The 17,179-nt window shown below is 40.3% G+C and overlaps 1 protein-coding gene across 1 annotated transcript in view; it reads left to right on the forward strand.

The window, feature by feature from the left end:
- Positions 1–308: 308 nt before the first annotated feature.
- Positions 309–17,179, forward strand: part of Nhlrc2 (NHL repeat containing 2) — a 52,013-nt gene continuing 35,142 nt past the window's right edge. The window contains exons 1-2 of the mRNA XM_034492393.2: positions 309–708; positions 3,803–3,955. Coding sequence (XP_034348284.1) covers positions 531–708; positions 3,803–3,955 — 331 coding nt within the window. The 5' untranslated portion in view covers positions 309–530. The remainder of the gene's footprint in view (positions 709–3,802; positions 3,956–17,179) is intronic.

Below are 17,179 nucleotides of genomic sequence, written 5' to 3' on the forward strand. Positions count from 1 at the left end.
GCCTACATGATGAAGCTTCTCCTCTGATGATTGCTTTACCCTCTTTACCTTTCGGGTCTTTCTTGGCGGGAATGTTGTCCCGCTGTCACTGCCGTGCCGAATCGGCTGATCTCAGTTTAAGAGAGGGACAACTGGGGAGGCGTTTCTTAAGTCGGCTCTTTTTAACGTGTACATAGTTATTTGCATTTTATTTGTCTTGGAAACCCTGTCGGGCTCCAAAGGCAATGGGTTCCCAGCTCTTCTAGAGCGCGACCGCAGCAGCCTTTCCCGTGTCGAATCTGGCGCTCTGAACGTCTAGGCTTCGCGGCGGCCCGGAACCTGGAAGGGGCGGGGTGGGCAGCTCTGGAGTTTAATTACGTGCCGGGGAAGCACGGCCCTTTGGACTTTGGCGTCGGAAGGAAGGCTTAAAGTCGGCGGAAGCGTGTGTGGCGCAGGTCCGGGCTGGCCGGGCCCGGCTCTGAGGCAAGAGGGCGGCGCACTCTGGTCCGACTCGCGCCCTCGGCCCGGGAGCCCTTGGGAGCTCGGGTAACATGGCGGCCCCCGGAGCGCGAGGCGCGAGCCTCTCGGGCTTGTTGCCCGCGCAGACCTCGCTCGAGTACGCCCTGCTGGACGCCGTCACCCAGCAGGAGAAGGATGAGCTGGTCTACCAGTATCTGCAGAAGGTGGACGGCTGGGAGCAGGACCTAGCGGTGCCCGAGTTTCCGGAAGGTGAGGGGCTGGCGTCGGGGTGGGGGCCGCTCCGGGTCCTCCCCTTCCTCAGGCTGGCTCCCTCCCGCCAGCAGTCTGGAGAGCTGGTGCCCTGCTGTCCGCCCACAGCCCCGAGGTGTTCCAGAGGAGCGACACACCGAGGGGTTTCTGCGGGGCGGGGACCAGTGTTTACATCTCTGTCTTGAATCCTGCGTGGCCTGACGTCAGTGACCACGAGACCCCGTGGATGTTTATTGTGTTTATTGGCACACTTTTTGTGTGCCACAGACTGTTTTAAGCACTTGAGAGATCTTACTTACTTGGTACAACCCACCGAGACCCTCTTACCAGTCTTGTTTTACAGTTCAGGAAACTGAGGCACAGGGAAGACTAGGGAACCTGCCCGTCTAATAACTATTGAGCTTTAAATTTGGACTCAATTTTAGCTTAGTACTCAGGTTTGGATCCTAGCTGTGGGAACTGTTGGACCAAGGGGAAATAGATACTCCCAGTAGTACAGTTTAAACAAAACGCTCCTTTACCTTCGTTGGTTGGGAGTGTCATTGTTTAGCCTACTCGTGTTGGCATGTGTCCTGGCATGACACTGAAACCACATGCATAGTTAATTTGTTACCTGTGGCAGGGTTCAAGTATCTCCCGGAAGGATATATCAGTTCCTCCTTCATCACACAACAGTCTTGGATATCTTTCTTACCCTTTTGCACTCGCCTTGAGAGGGCCCTGCCCTCTCCCTCGTTATTATTATACTGGATTTGAAATTCTGTGGAATTACAAAAGAATTGTCTGCACAGAGGTCAGTCCCATCAGAGAAACTTCAAAATGACAAACACCTATCTGCAGGTGTACACATACTTTCTGAAAACTTGGTAATAAAGCACATAGTAAATACACTATTATAAACCAGCAGGCCATCAGCTAGAACTTTGAGAACTGTTTCAGTTTCTTAGTTTTGTTTGTATTCATAGTAAGTTTACTATGCTACTATGATATTTGACCACTGTGACTGAAGTCATACTCATAAGAAATTAATCAGGCTTTGTCTTTTTTTACATAGCCTGATGTTCTACTGCACCCAGTTATTAACAGAATGTTAAAAGCGAACAAAGCAGTTTTTGAGATAAAGTTTTGTTTAGTCTTGATTGTAGTTTACTGATCTACTTAGAAAATATTCGTTCTTCAGAAGGTCACCTGCAGTATAATGAGTTATCCAATCTGGTAAATACCTGCCACAATAACTTAATTACTTAACACAAAAACTTAAATAACTGTTTCTATGCCCTCAATAAGTCACCCTTAACAATTTATAGAGTCTTAAATATCTTGCAAGTGGGATGTGAAATACATGTCAACTAGTAGGTTAATTAGTAGTTCTGTGTCATCAATTAGATATATAGCTAATACTTATCAAAAGGAATAAGTAAGTGTTCACTGAACCCTAAAACCTTCAGCATATTTGGTGGAAATACTAATTTGTTTGAGATCATCTTCTCTAGAATGTTGTTGTTATTGAATAACTACAGTTTTTGTTGTTGGTAGTCCTTGCTACATTAGTCTTCCTTTATGTCTGGTTCCAGGAACCTATAGTTGCTCACCTTCTCAAAATATTAAATGGAAAGTTCCAGAAAAAAACTGTTCATACGAGTTAAAGCGTACATTGTTCTGGTAGCATGATGCAGTTGTGTGCCTTCCTCCTGTGTCCTCTCCAGGATGTTACTCATCCTTTTGTTCATGACGCCAGGCAGCCCTTGTCTACATCCCAGTGTTGTGTGTGTTGCCCACTAATCAGTAGTTATCCTGGAACCACGATGCTTACGTCATCCTTACCTCACTTAATAATGGCTCCAAAACTCAAGAGTGATGATATCGTCTGTTGGATATGCCACAGAGCAACCATAAAGTTTCTCTTTTAAGTGAAGAGGTGACATTTCTTGACTATATAAAGAACAACCATATGCTGTGCTTCTAAGGTCTATAGTAAGAGTATGTGGGGATGCAGAAGTCTACATCCGATATCTACATCTGACACCTGTAGCTCACAAGGTTCAGTTAGCTACTCAGAGGATCTGTCCAACTTTAGCTTTTAGTTTCTTTAAACTATTTCTGTCCACTTCAAGGTGCAATGAATAATAGCTGTGTTTATTTACTGATAAGCAATACATGTTTTCTTAAATTGGGATGCTATACTTTTTAATTTAACAAAGCCATAGTATAAAATTAAAAGTTTGAATCGTCAACTATATTAGAAACTATAAGTTTTAAGTTCCTATTTTTCTTTGAAGGGAAGGGAACATGAACTTCATCAATACTAATTTCTTCTAATTTTGCATTTAAAATATTTTGTTTTATATTTAGTTTCATACAACCCTAGAACATGGTAAATTCAATTTTGTATGAACTTAAGCACTTCATGTTTGCCCTTCACACATCCTGATCCTCTTGGTTTCTGACTGCACTGGAGCTTGACCTTTGTTCCAGTATCCCTGTTACTTAATTATGGGTGCAGTTAGATTATTAAAAATAATTCTTACTCCTCTTGTTTGTGCTTAAATGTGTTGATTTTATTCACTTCCCCAAGACTTTTCACTGTTTCTGAAAGGATCTAGTACTGTGTGTGTGTGTTTTCAGTACATTTGCAGGTTGCCTCCCCAGAGCAGATGCCTGTTGTCAGTCTGCTCCCACCTCCTCCTGTCTGTCCCTCTCCATGCCTGTTGTCAGTCTGCTCCACCTCCTGTCCGTCCCTCTCCATGCCTGTTGTCAGTCTGCTCCACCTCCTCCTGTCCGTCCCTCTCCAGGCTTTTAATCTCCCCAGAGTTGCCTAGTTGATCTTTCTATGAAAACATACATGCTTATGTTGTTAGAGTCATGAAGTTGTTCTCTTATTTACTAATAGAAGAGAGACTCGGGTAGACTAATAAACCCAACTGCTAATAAACTCAACTGCTACAGACTTTAAGCAGTGCTATTGTCTCTTAAAGTGTTTGACTATACTAGTCTTTGGAACAAAGATTCACATTTTAATGAACAGTTTAGTTAAATTACCCTTTTTCTTTGTTGTTTCCTTTAATTGTTGTAATTTGTTTTGTATAAATTCCAGGATTAGAATGGCTGAACACAGAAGAGCCGCTTTCTATTTACAAGGACCTATGTGGAAAAGTGGTTATTCTTGATTTCTTCACCTACTGCTGCATTAACTGTATTCATGTGTTGCCTGATCTCCACGCCCTGGAGCGCAGATTCTCTGATAAAGGTACCTCTTTTTGATATGTTTCTCACACACTGCTGTACATAAGCACTGGCAGAGCATCTGGCTCCTTTACTCAAAGGGGAATGACCATTTGGCAAGACTGTGGTGCTTTTAAGTGTGATCTGACTCTGTGAGTAGCACTGACTCCTGTCCCCTCCAGGTAGTCAGGTTGGCCTTCAAGCTCTAGACTCCCTGACTTGCCTCCCAGGGGCCATTAACCTATCATGTACTTTTCCATGAGGGGTTAAACGTAGTGATAATGGTTTGCCAGAGAACCAGACTTTAGGATTCAGGTTTTGTCTGAGGGTAAGAGACTAATTTACTTTTGTCATGATGAGATATTTAGAAAAGTCTTTTTCTATCCCAGGCTTAACTAAATTTGTTCTATGAAAAAGTGAAACATCTGGCCACAATTTTATGCTCTTCTTAGTGTGATGATACACAGGTTTAAATTTCTCAGCAGGAAATGTCATTAGGCTTCTGACGTGAACCACAGTGGAATGCAAAATACAGCAGATACTTTTCCTTTGACCTTGTATCACTACAAGATGATTCATTACAGGTAATGCTTTCTAAAGCACACTAGGAAATCCTCTTATAGCATTAGAGCCTCTGGAGATGGGGAAGGTTATATACTTAGTGTTTGCTGTCCAGGTAGGAGACTAATCAGGTTTTTATTTATTTATTTAATTTTTTACTTCTTTCTAAAAATAACAAGAGAGTAAATAAATTGATAAAATGGTTTTATTTAAGTTTGAACTAATCAATACTCCTGGTGTCTATGTGAAAGTAATATGATTACTGATTTTGTGATTAGATACTGGGATAGACCATGAGGAGACAGAGATGGAGGATACCTAGGGATGTACTTGAACAAGATTGCTCATAAAATCCAAAAGTACAATGAAGATTTATGTGCTTTTTAACTAATATATTCTACTATAATAATATTAACCAAAAGATTTACAAGTGACTAAGTCATCAAAATTGACATGTATAGATTTAAGAACTGTGTTTTATTATGCCCTAGGTAGTATGTGCCTCTGTTTCTTACTCCAGACAGCACGCTTATTGAACATGCATTATGAATATGTTTTTAGGAAATATGCAACAAATCTGAGTAAGATACTTTAAGGTGGCAAAATGCATTATTTCGTAAAATTAATGTATGTAACAATTTAAAAGTCTTATAGGACCCTCTCGCCCAGAGAATACCATCTCACTTTGCCTGCGACACTTTAAAAAGATTTTTGCAGTAAAACAGAATCCATCTAAACCAGAGCTAAGCAAAAGTGCATGTGACATTGAAAATGGGCAGCAGGACATAAGCTGCTGAGAGTGTCAGGTCTGCAAGCAGAGATGCCAGGAGGAGTAGCTCTCTTGTTCCACAAATAGCTTATCGTGGCAGGGCTTCTGATAAACATGAAAAGAGGCATGGAGAGATAGTTCAGCAGTTAAGAGCACTGGCTGCTCTTCTAGAGGTCCTGAGTTCAATTCCCAGCAACCACAATGCAGCTCGCAACCATCTATAATGGGTCCTAATGCCCTCTTCTGACATGTAGGTGTACATGCAGACAGAGGGCTCACATACATAAAATATATAAGTAATCTTTAAAAACATAAAAGTAACAAATAAAATGAGACAGACTGATAGGTTAACGCATGCCATAAAGTGACCTTTGGGGTGTTCCTAAGAATTCAGACTCTCCTCTTCCATTGATGATGTGACAAAGTTGAAGAATGTTTTTTATTTTGTTTTGTTTTTAACAAAAGGGGGGTTGTGAATTTTTTATAGAAGGAGACATAATAAAATTGTATTTTAGAACTATGTTAAAAATCCTAATGTTGACCCCCTAAATGACTATGTAATTAGCTTAGTTGGTTGACACCATACCCAGAGAAAGTCATTGACATCCTCCCAAGACTCTGTGTCTTCTGCCAGTTGATGTGGAATTTTTTTTTTTAACAGCTCATGTATATATAAACAAGTCTCTGAAAAGCGTAACACTTTCTAAGTAGAAAGGGGTCCAGGAAGATGGAGGAGTAGGAAGCAACAGAAATGCTCTTACAGAGATGGTTGTGTAGACAGATGTAGACAGATTCTGTCTAGGGTGGAACTCTTCGTTCATTTGAAGGCAGAGTTGCTGAATATTTTTAGCAAAAGTCACAAGATAATTAAAACTAAACCAAAAGGACAAGGAAAAATAGCCTAGTCAAAGAAAACATGAACCATGGAACCTATCTCTTTAAAATGAGATGTGTATGAGACTCTCTAAAACAAATATTAAAGATGCTTATAGAACAATAGGAAGGGGTAGAAAAGATAAAACAGTACACGGGCAGAAGGAAAGAACAGTAAAGAGATGGGGGAAGCTTTGACAACACAAAGCAAACACTGGGCTGAAGACTACACATCTGAAGTGGGTATTTGGAGGCAGACTGAAGCAGCTGAAGAAAAGACTCTGAGCTTAGAGCTAAGGCAGCAGAAACTGCTAAGAATTTTAGAAAATGTTTGAAAGGATTGGAGTCTAGGGATACACAGGGTACATCAAATAGATCAGATGCTTTGTAGCAGGGACTTTTAAAGAAGTAATGGCCAACACCTGTCCCAATTTAATAAAAGACATGATTATAAATATCCAAGAAGTTGACTGAACTCTTAAGTAGAATGACTCAAAGAGAACCACCCCAAGACTAGAATAGTGCTGAGACACAAGGACACAGAACTCAGCAGTAGGAGAGAAGCAGCTGGTTATGCTCCGAGAGCGTGAGGAGTTGGCAGTCCTCAGATGAGGAGATGTTGTGATGTGATGTTGTGATGAGGCCAGACGCTGAAGACAGTGGGGCAGTATATTCTGATTCCTAAAGGAAGACTGTGTGCAAAGTCTTGCAGTTGTTAGTTATGCTTCTCAAGTGTGAGAGAAAGGAAAACATAAATGCTGGGGAGCTCGTTAGCGCTCTGCAGGTGGACAAGAACACACGCCACCGACTGTTTCAAAGCCTGAGAAGAACAGGTGTAAGGAAACACATGGTAGTTACAAAAACTACATTATTGGAACAATGATGTTGTAGCTTGATTTCTGGAAGACGTAGACAGATGCATAATAAAAATTAGTCTAAAATGTATTGACAGATTTAAGGAAAGAAATTGACAATTCTGTGATAGTAGTTGAAGAATTCAATACTCATTCTCCATAATGAGTGCCACATCCAGACAGAAGATTTGTAAGGAAATAAAGGACTTGAAAGATGAAGTAACGCAGCTAGATCTCCCACCTACACAGAACACCTCAACACTGTTAGGACAAACATTTTTTTCAAGTCCACATGGGTCATTTTCTAGGACAGACAGGTCATAGTTTTTTCAGTAGGTTTTAAAAGAATATTCCAAGTATCTTCTCTTGTTATCAATTAAAGTTAGAAATCAATAGAAAGAAAGCTGTTGTGATAAATGATTTATGAAAATTGAATACATCTTTAAATACCCAATAGACCAAAATGGAGGTTACAAGAAAATTAGAACATACTTAGAAACAAACAAACATTTATGCTATATTATAAAAAAGCTTATAAACACATTTTTAAAAATATACCAACCAAATTTATAGCATAAAGAACTAGAAAAAGAACTAACTTTCATGAAATTAAGAAGGCACCAAACAGTGAAGGTTTGAGTAGAGAAAAACGGAATAGACAATAGGAAAATAATAGAAACTAAAAATTGATGCCTTGGCAGTATCAATATAACTGACAACCTTAGCTAGATTACTAAAATCGGAAGTGCAGGTGAAGCTATTACTACTTACTTGTTCTATTGAAATAAGGATTAGAAGAGCACATAGAATTGTGTGCCAGTGATGAAACTGAGCTGTCTGAAAGCACAAAGCCTACCAAGAGTAAATCATGAAGAGATAGAAACCTCAAGACCTTTATCTACTGGTGTTAGTCACTGTAGCCAAGTCACAGTGACAACCAAACTCTTACTGCAGGGTGTGTGGAAAGGGAAAACAGACATGCACACTGGGGCTACTGGTCACCCTCAGGACGGAAAGGAGTGCTTGGGAGTGCTGACAGCGTTGAAGAGTCTTGAAAATATATTATACTAAGTAAAATAATCTCTCTCCCTCTCTCTCTCTTACACACACACACACACAGTGATTCCACTCAAGTGAATTATCTAGAATAGTCAAAAATCATAGAGCTAGAAAGTAAAATGGTGTGGAAAGAGTCTAATAAGGACTTAACTGTGCAATGAGTTAAGTTTCAGGGTATTCTCTTTGAGGTAAGATCTCATTCTTAGCCCAGGCTAGTCTAAAACCTATTGTTAGCCCAGAATGGCCTTGGCTTTTTGTCTGGGATTTTCGGGTTTGCAAGATGAGGAGGTCAGAGATGGATGCTAGTTGGAGTTGGTTGTCCAACAGTATGATTGTGCTCCATTCGCTACTACATTAAAGGGCTGTTAAGGCTGTGGAATTGATAGAAAATAACCTCTCTGAGCTCAACACTGGTTGCACGTGGTGGTACATGCTGTAATACCCGCACTTGGATGCTGAGGTAGAAGTGTGACAAGTCGGAGTCCTGCCTGAACCGTAGAGAGACCATTTCTAAATGGGAGGGGTGCTTTATCCTGTTTTTACATTTAAAATTAACATTATAAAGACAAATCTGTGCACTTTGGGAGAAATTCAGTTTGTTCATTAGCATTGAATCCTACTGACTAGTGGGATCCATTTGTTAGGTATCTAGACAGTTTTATGAGCCAACTATAAACTTGAAACTGGCCACAGGGGAAGTTTTTATACCATGAACATCAACAAACATTACTAATCAGGAAATTAAAAAAATAGTGATTTTGATCATTCCATCAAATCAGATTGCTAGTTTGCTAGCATACCATGGGGTATCTGATTCTTAGACTGTTAGACTGTAGAGCAGCAGTTCTCAACTGGTGGGCCGTGACCCCCTTGGGGTCATATCAAATGTTTATATTATGATTCATGACACCACAGCATGAGGGACCACATGGAAGAGTCACAGTACTAGGAAGGTTAAAAACTACCGCCATAGGCAAATGATTTGTTTCTTCATTTGTCTATTTTGAATACTGTTTGTGGAATAAATTTTTAAGCCTTGGAGAATACTTTGGGAAGTGGCCTCAGCCATGTAATTTCAAAGAAACATTGCTGCAATAATATGCTGCTATGAAAATCTGGGTAACTCAAAAGGTTCTTTATTGTCAGAAAATAATTCAATTCATGTTGAGAAGACATATCTAGAAGCCATCAAAAGGAAGTTCAGTAGGCTGTCACCAGATTAAACTTGCTTTCTTACAGCTGGATGTCGTCCACTGTCTGAGACATTTGTGAACACAGCAGAGAAATGCTGTTCCTGTCCTGATATTAGCAGCATATTTTAAATCCCAGGTCACAAGAGATGCTCAGCAGAGTGAAGGATTTCTCATTAATTCAGACACCTTGAAAGAGGCTCTGTTTCAAACTCACTCTTGCCCAGCTTAGTGATACAACCCATAATTCCATCGCTCAGTAAGCAGGGGCTGGAAGATTGTAAGTTCTAAGCCAGCCTGGACTCCATAGCAAGACCCTAGCAAAACCCAGAGATAGATAGATAAATAGATAGATAGATAGATAGATAGATAGATAGATAGATAGATAGATAGATAGCAAGCAAGCAGTTTTTAAACTCAGGTCTACAATAATGACCAATGACATTTTTCTAATAGCATATGAAGAACTATTTTAAGCAAAAAATAAATAATGCTCAATTGTAATGAGTCGTTCTAATGCTTAAATATTTTAAAAGAAATAATTATGCCCTGAGGTCATTAATTCATAGTAATTCAACACATGTTTATAGTAAATTGGTTACAGTCCAAGTAATTTCTGCTTGCTATGTGAGAGTTTCTAAGATTTTAACTTCTTTTTGCTATTACCTCAAAAGAATATTGTTTCAGTACTCATTTGGGACAATGGCTATTATCACAGGAAAAGAATTCTTGATTTGCACAAAAGCATTTTCTTAGAAAAAGAAATGTTAGTGTAATTTCTGGGTATATTTAATGCATAACTGCATCAGATTTCTTTTCTTTTTTTCTTTTCTTTCCTTTTCTTTTCTAAGCAGTGTTTCTCTGGGTAACAGTCGTGGCTGTTTTGGGACTTGCTTTGTAGACCAGGCTGGCCTTGAACTTACAGAGATTCACTTGCATCTGCCTCTAGAGTGTTGTGATTAAAGGCATGCACCACCACTGCCTAGCTTGCATCAGATTTCTTTGTTAAAGCCTGAATATTTTGTTATTGTTGGGTGAACACTAGTATAGGTCATGCAGTATGTGAGGCCTTATCTGTTTAGACTTTACTCACATCTGCAGGAGGACACCTCTAACTTTATAATGAAAATAAACCTTGAAGTGAATTAAGTTTCATTCATTTTGAGTCAGTTTCCAAACCATCCTCAGTAACAATATAGAGAACCAACCAAGTGAAGACTCAGCCTCAGATTCAGAAGATAGTTGCCTTTGAGGCTCCAAGTGATGACAGTGAAGAACACAAGCAGGAGCAGATGTGGGGAGACCAGATGCAGGGTGCCAGTCCTCTCTTGGTAGAGACACATAGCACACACCTCCTGCAGCATGGGCAGACACACATTTGGCACACTGCCACCTAGGGAACTTCCTGCCACTTGTCAGGTTCATCTCCTACATTTTTAGCAGAGGTGCCCACAGGGGGCAGCTTCTTTTCTGTGGCATATTCCAGAACAACAGACAACCAAGACAATGCCTGTTCAGCATAAATCACATGGTTTCTACCCAGTGTAGCCATGGTGAACCACTCCACCTGTGCTGTCTGGAGCACTGAGAACCCATCCACATCCAGATGCTGGCCAAGAACCCTTCTTACACATAGGCCCTTCAGGTAGTCGGGTTTGCTATGTTAACTCTTATCTGGATTTTACATTTCTTTTACATTTAACTCTTAAATGGATTTTGCATTTCTTATTTCTTTTCTTTTCCCACAACCCATCTAGTTACGGTCTGTGTTCTTAAGTAGTTGAGCTCCTGTGAAAATATTGGTCATTTTATGGAATGTTTTCAGGGGTTTAGTCTGACCAAGAGCCTAATGACTTTGTTTTCTGTCTTTCTGTTTTGCTTCTGATCTCTGCTTCAACTTAATCTTCAGTGGTTTTGATTTCAGTATTCCCACTACTTTAAGTACCAGTACCTTCCGTCCAGCATCCTCGGCCCATGGGATCCTTTCTCCCTTTGTTTCTGCTTGCCTAGCTTTGCCCCAGATCATCTGTGGTATTGTTGTGTGGTGATGGCAGGGCGTCGTTCGGTGTTTGCGTATGGAGGCCAGAGGTTGACCTCAGATATCTTCCTCAGCCTCTCCCCGCCTCATTTTTTGGGACAGAGTTTTTGGTCTTGGTGAAGCTGGAGCTCACAGATTTGCTGGACTGGCTGGCCAGAGTCCTTGGGGGTCAGCCTGCCTCAGTTTCTCCTCTGCTGTGAGGATGGAGCTGTTGTGCTATGCCTTTTACATGGGTGCTAGATGTAAATTCAGATCTGCTTGTTGAGCCTTTTCTCATCCCCCTTGCTTTTTAATACTATTATCTATAATGTCCCTGTGCCTGAGATGATTTTCTCTCCTTTTTTATGTTATAAAGTTATGTTTACCATTTAGGGTACAGGTTTTACTTTTGTAAATGTATTCAAGAAGCCCTCAAATAATTTGTCTTTGTATTTGACTAGATGATTGTGTAGACTATTGCTAAACACGCTTTCTGTCTTAGTTACTGTTCTATTGCTGTGAAAAGACACCCATGACCAAAGTAACTCCTTATTTTAAAAAAAAAAATCATTTAATGGGGATCTTGTTTCCAGTTTTAGAGGCTTTATCCATGATCGTCATGGCAGTAAGCAGACAGGCGTGGTGTTAAAGCAGTAGCTGAGACATCTACACCCTGATTCATACGAAGCAGCAGGCAGAAACAGAGACACTGAGCCTGGTGTGACACACCTTCTCCAACAAGGCCCTACCCCTTAATCCTTTTAATCCTTCTCAAACAGTTCCATTCTCCTGTGACTAAGCATCCAAATAATTGAGCCTGTGGGGCCATTCTTACTCAAACCAGCACATTTTTCTTTGAGGCTTTTGGAAGTTGCCGTCTTCCTTTCTTCCTGTTTCTGCCATCTCACTCCTCTTTGCTTTCCTCTCCTGTTCCTTCCATGATTTTCATGTTTTGATCCTTATTTTGGAGTTGCAGAGAGAAGAATCTTCTCATCCTAATTGTTAGGACGTGGGTGATAAGAAAAAGCAAACTAATTTAAGAAAAATAGCTGAATATTTTAAGACTCAATGCTAAAAAATGAGAAAGGGTATTTGATAATTGTCTATATATGAATCAATATTTAAACTATGTGATATATAGTCATCTGCATTCTGCTTCTTATATACCAGTGCCCTTGACCTTTAAGGCATGTGCCCAAAGCCTGTGGATACTGCTCACTATCTGTAATAACCCGTGAGGCCCCTTTTTTCATTAGTAAGTGCTTATCAGATTGTAGCCTTAAGTAATATTTATAATTTGAGATATAATAGCAAGACTAGCACAGTTTCTTTTTCTGTCTTAATGGTGATGAATAAATATGCATTCTTATCATAGATTTTATTTTCATTCCTTAAGTCAAAATCTCTCACCTTTTCAGTGAAAAAAATGTATGCCTTCATTATTGACAAATATGAATTGCTATCATTACTGTTCCTGCACTTAGGGCCATAATTAACTACAGTGTTGGTTACTTGAACACAGAACTAATGCAGCAACTGGGAGGCTGTGTGGGTAGTGGATTCAACATGGATACCTTGAAAGGGGGATGATAGACACCAGATGGAGTGGGTCTCAGATCACACTGTACTACTTAGGAGGGTGTATAGTCTAAAACATGAATAATTGACTTCTGTGATTTCCTATTCCATAACTGTAGACTACAGTTGATTTTAGATAACTAGAACCGTGGAAAGATGGGGACAGAAGGATACTGTAATGATATCCTAAGGAACTGAAGGAAGCTCAGGTTGCTACAGTACCTGAGAGGAGAAAGATACGGAGATGCTTCTGGAATGATACTTGATCTTCATGGTAAGGAGAGTGAAGGATTTTTGCAAGATGGTGATACAGTCATATCCTGTGTGTTTTTAAGAGATCAGTCTGACTTTTAGGGAGATAACTCATTATAAATAAGACAGGTGTGGAAATCTGCAAATACCAGGGTCAGCAGAGTAATGATGTGCATATGACAAGATGGAAATCAGTTCAACATGACTTTGCTGGTGTTGGTTCAGATTCTAGAGTCTGACACTGGACAGTTTATTTTAGGCATATTTAAATACAGAACAGTTTTAGAAAAAAATGCTTCCTGGTAACAACTCACTCAATCCCATGTGAACAATAAAGCTTAAGGCATGACGACATCAAAACTGTTTTGTAAAGTACATGTGACCTCTTCCATAAAGATGGGTTCTATAGCTTAAGGGCCTAGGGGAGAACCTGGTGTACGCCAGTCATACAGATAACAGGAAGGTTACCAAGTTATAAAGTCTATGTGCAATAGAATGGGTTCTATTGACCGAGGAACAATATTCAAGATAAAGGTCTAGGGAGGAAGAGTCTGGGGATTCAGATGTGACCTGGCCCTACAGATAGCACAGATCACCAGGCTATTAACTACATCTACTCCCAGCCCTCAGGGTGGAAACCAAGTAGACATTTCCCCCTTGAGGAGACCGTCCTCCATGTCTAACACTCCTGGATTCCCTGGTGCTTCTCTGTGAGCACAAGGCTCTCATGCTCTCTACCGATGGGTAGATGAGGGGTGTGCTGAGACTGCTCTGCTCTGAGACAGGGCACAGGCAGAACAAGTTAGAGGAGATAAGATCAATAGGGCTTGGTCATGAATTAAATATGGATGATGAAGGCAGTCCATGGGTTATCACAGAGACGCTCTAGATTGAATTTTTGCTTATATAGTTGGATATATAATAATGCAGTTCTATAACAAAACACCAGAGAAAGTGCAGATTTGGGGGGGAAGCTCATGAGGTTAGTTTGAAGCATCTTCAATCTTGGTTTCATTTTCCATATAACTTCAGTTGCATGTCTGAATAATAAAGGACTAAATTCTGACCATGGCTTTGAAGGCAGACCATTTCTGGGTATTTGTTCTTACTGTCTCAAACTTCCGTCTTCTTTGTATGTGCGGTTTATCTCCCTGAATCTCCCTCACCATTCTCTTTGCCTCATTTCAACTTCTCTTCATTGAGGTGTCACCCCATTTATCATTTCTTTGGGAAAATAATTGGGATATATTGATTAGTGGGAAAGTAAGTAGGAAATACCACCATATATTTTGATTAGTATTATGGCAGCTATATAATATGCATACACAAAAGGGCTTAACTTATGGGTTCTTACTTGAATTTGGCAACTTTTGAATTATTCCTGTTATTTATTTCGCTGTTTGCATTGTCCCAGATCTAACCAGTGTCTTGCCCACCAGCCGCCTCCTGTGCTCATGCCATTTTTGGAGTACTTCCTTCTCACACCAGAGTATTTCTAGTTCCTCCTGCGCTTTCACAGCTCATCCCCAGTTACCGTTTCTCCAAGGAGCTTGTGGTTCCTAAGCTGTCTTTGGTTGTAGTTTAGTCCCCTCAAAGACTTAAACAGTTACCGAGGCTAGTCTTTCCACCTGCCTCCGCCAGAAGTGACAGTGTTCATTTGAAGGGCAGGGAATTCACTTGTTAGCACCCTTGCCATCTTTGTAGCCTTGGGGTGTGTGTGTGTGTGTGTGTGTCTGTCTGTGTCTGTGTATCTGGGTGGGTGGGGGTGAGTATAACAACATGGTTTTCACGGTGAAATGGAAAGGTTTGTCATTTATGCACCTGTTTCTTTACCTGCTTCTGCCTTGTACTTTATTTCATTTCTTACTACTTTTTCTCTTAAATAGAAAGTGGTGTACTTAAGACATTTTGTGCATAATAGTTCACAGTGCATGTACAGTGTAATTCCGCCATTTTCCTGTATGTTGGCTAAGGTTATGGCTGAGTAGTTACGGGATAGGTTTTCACACAGTGGTGGGCTTACTAAGGGACATTTCCTAGAAATGAGATAGTAAAAGTCATTTTGTTGCATATTTCTAAATTCCTCATTCTAGAGTCGTTTTTTGGAGCACAAGTGGGGGGGGGGGGGGGGTGTAGAGAGAGAGAGAGACTATCTCCCTGCTGCTTCAGCAGTGTTTGAACTTTTACCTATCTAAACATCATTCTATATATATATGGCAGTGTATTATACATGTAGGTATTTTTCTATTAAGTTAATAATTGTTTATTGTTTGGCTCTATGAAGGCTATTTTCATATATTAATTTTATGTTTGAAATTGATAAATCTTTTTAATTGAGTCTCAAGGATTTTTCTGGCATACTAATTATAACACATGCATGCAAATATTTGTAATTCTGTTGTCTTTGAGTGGTTCTCTTGTGTAATTATGTTTGCCATCTCCCTGTCTGTACCTCAACTCTTTGTCAAATAGTAGTAGAGCTAGCAGGTATCTTTGCCTTGTGCCTTATACTGATAGCATTTATACTGTAGCATTTATTTATAATTATAGCATTTCTTCATTAAGAGGCTCATTTTGAGACTTGATTACAGTTATTTAATCAACCAACAAAATATGGAAGATTTCCTTTATGTAAGTTATGAAGAGCTCCAAACTCCAGAAACCCTTCCTCAAGTCTTAGGACATTGCGGCCACCCAAAAATCACAAGAAACCATACCTGGATGCAATCAGCAGAGGTTTATTAGGAGAGGAGCCGGCGGTCAAAAACGACAAGCTCTTTAGCTCCAAGAGCAGGGTTTTTGGCCCCGTGTGGTGGGTTAAAGGGTCTTTTATAGCATGGGATGGGGGGAGGAAGGCATTTTCGTGCGCTTACACATGAATGGTTGCATTTTCGCGTGCTTACACATGATTGGTTGTTTTACAAATTTTGAACATAGCACTGGGAAGACCAAGGGAGGGGTAACCAAGAACAGTGGAACATTTCAGAGAATCTAGCCCAAATGATCTAGAGTCATATGAGATCACTCTGCACACTCATTCTTCTCAAAAATGTGGTTTTCACCATGCTATTGTGTCCTATCCTGCCAATTCAGATTACTATCTTTACTTTTTCCTGCTATAGACCCACCTAGGTGGCAGCATCTTTGTCTGTAGTCAGGAATGCCTTCCTGCCTTGGGCGAGGCTTGGGGAATGTAATCCAGCAAGTGTCCTTCACCTGGAATGTGAAGGCCTGAAATCTTATTTTCAGTTCCGAGTTCTGTAAGGCGAAAAATCTACACATATTTCATAAAATGGCCTTTATAATTTTTCACTCTACAGTTATAAACATTATGTTAAACAAAATTTATCTGCATTGTTTCCAGACTTGAAGGAAAATGGAAGCCACCTGTGAGAGTTACTGTTGTCAAACCGTGATAGACAGGATCTATGATTGTCTACAGACCAGTCTGGGCATGCCTCAGGATTATCCATATTAGCATAACTGAAGTGCGGAAACCCATCTTAACTTTGAGGAGCAATATCCTATGAGGCTGGGTTCCTGGACTGAATTACAACCTTGCAGAATACCAGAATTCGGCGCTTTGCTTCTTGGCTGAATGCCTCCCCCTCCTGTCAGCAGGACTTTCCTGCCATGGCAGGCTGACCCTTAGACTGTGAGCCACAGCAAACCCTTTCTTCAAGTTTCTTCTTCTTGATTATTGTGTAATAGCAATGAGAAAGGTAGCTAATACACCTACTCTAAAATCTTTCTCCTTGACCTCCCAACATAAAAATAACGAGGAAAGCGAATACAACTGTATTTGACCCTACATCTCACAGTACCGCCAGACAGAGTACCATGGCCTTCATCATGTGGCCATCAAGACATAAACTAAACTCTGTTAAAGGTACTCCTGATGCAAACTGAGGACAGGGGTAGAGGGAGCTTACCCAGCACCAGAAGAACAGGCTTGAGTGCTTGGCAAACCCAAAACTTCCTCCTGGTTCCCTTGTTTGTTTGTCGGCTCTTTGTTTCATTTTGTTTGTTTTTTTCTCCTTTTTTCCCTTATTGTTTTTCTGTTTTGGGTGGGTTTTTTTTTTTTTTTTTTTTTTTT

Source organism: Arvicanthis niloticus, chromosome 1 (genome assembly GCF_011762505.2).
Source record: "Arvicanthis niloticus isolate mArvNil1 chromosome 1, mArvNil1.pat.X, whole genome shotgun sequence".
Classification (NCBI taxonomy): Eukaryota; Metazoa; Chordata; class Mammalia; order Rodentia; family Muridae; genus Arvicanthis; species Arvicanthis niloticus.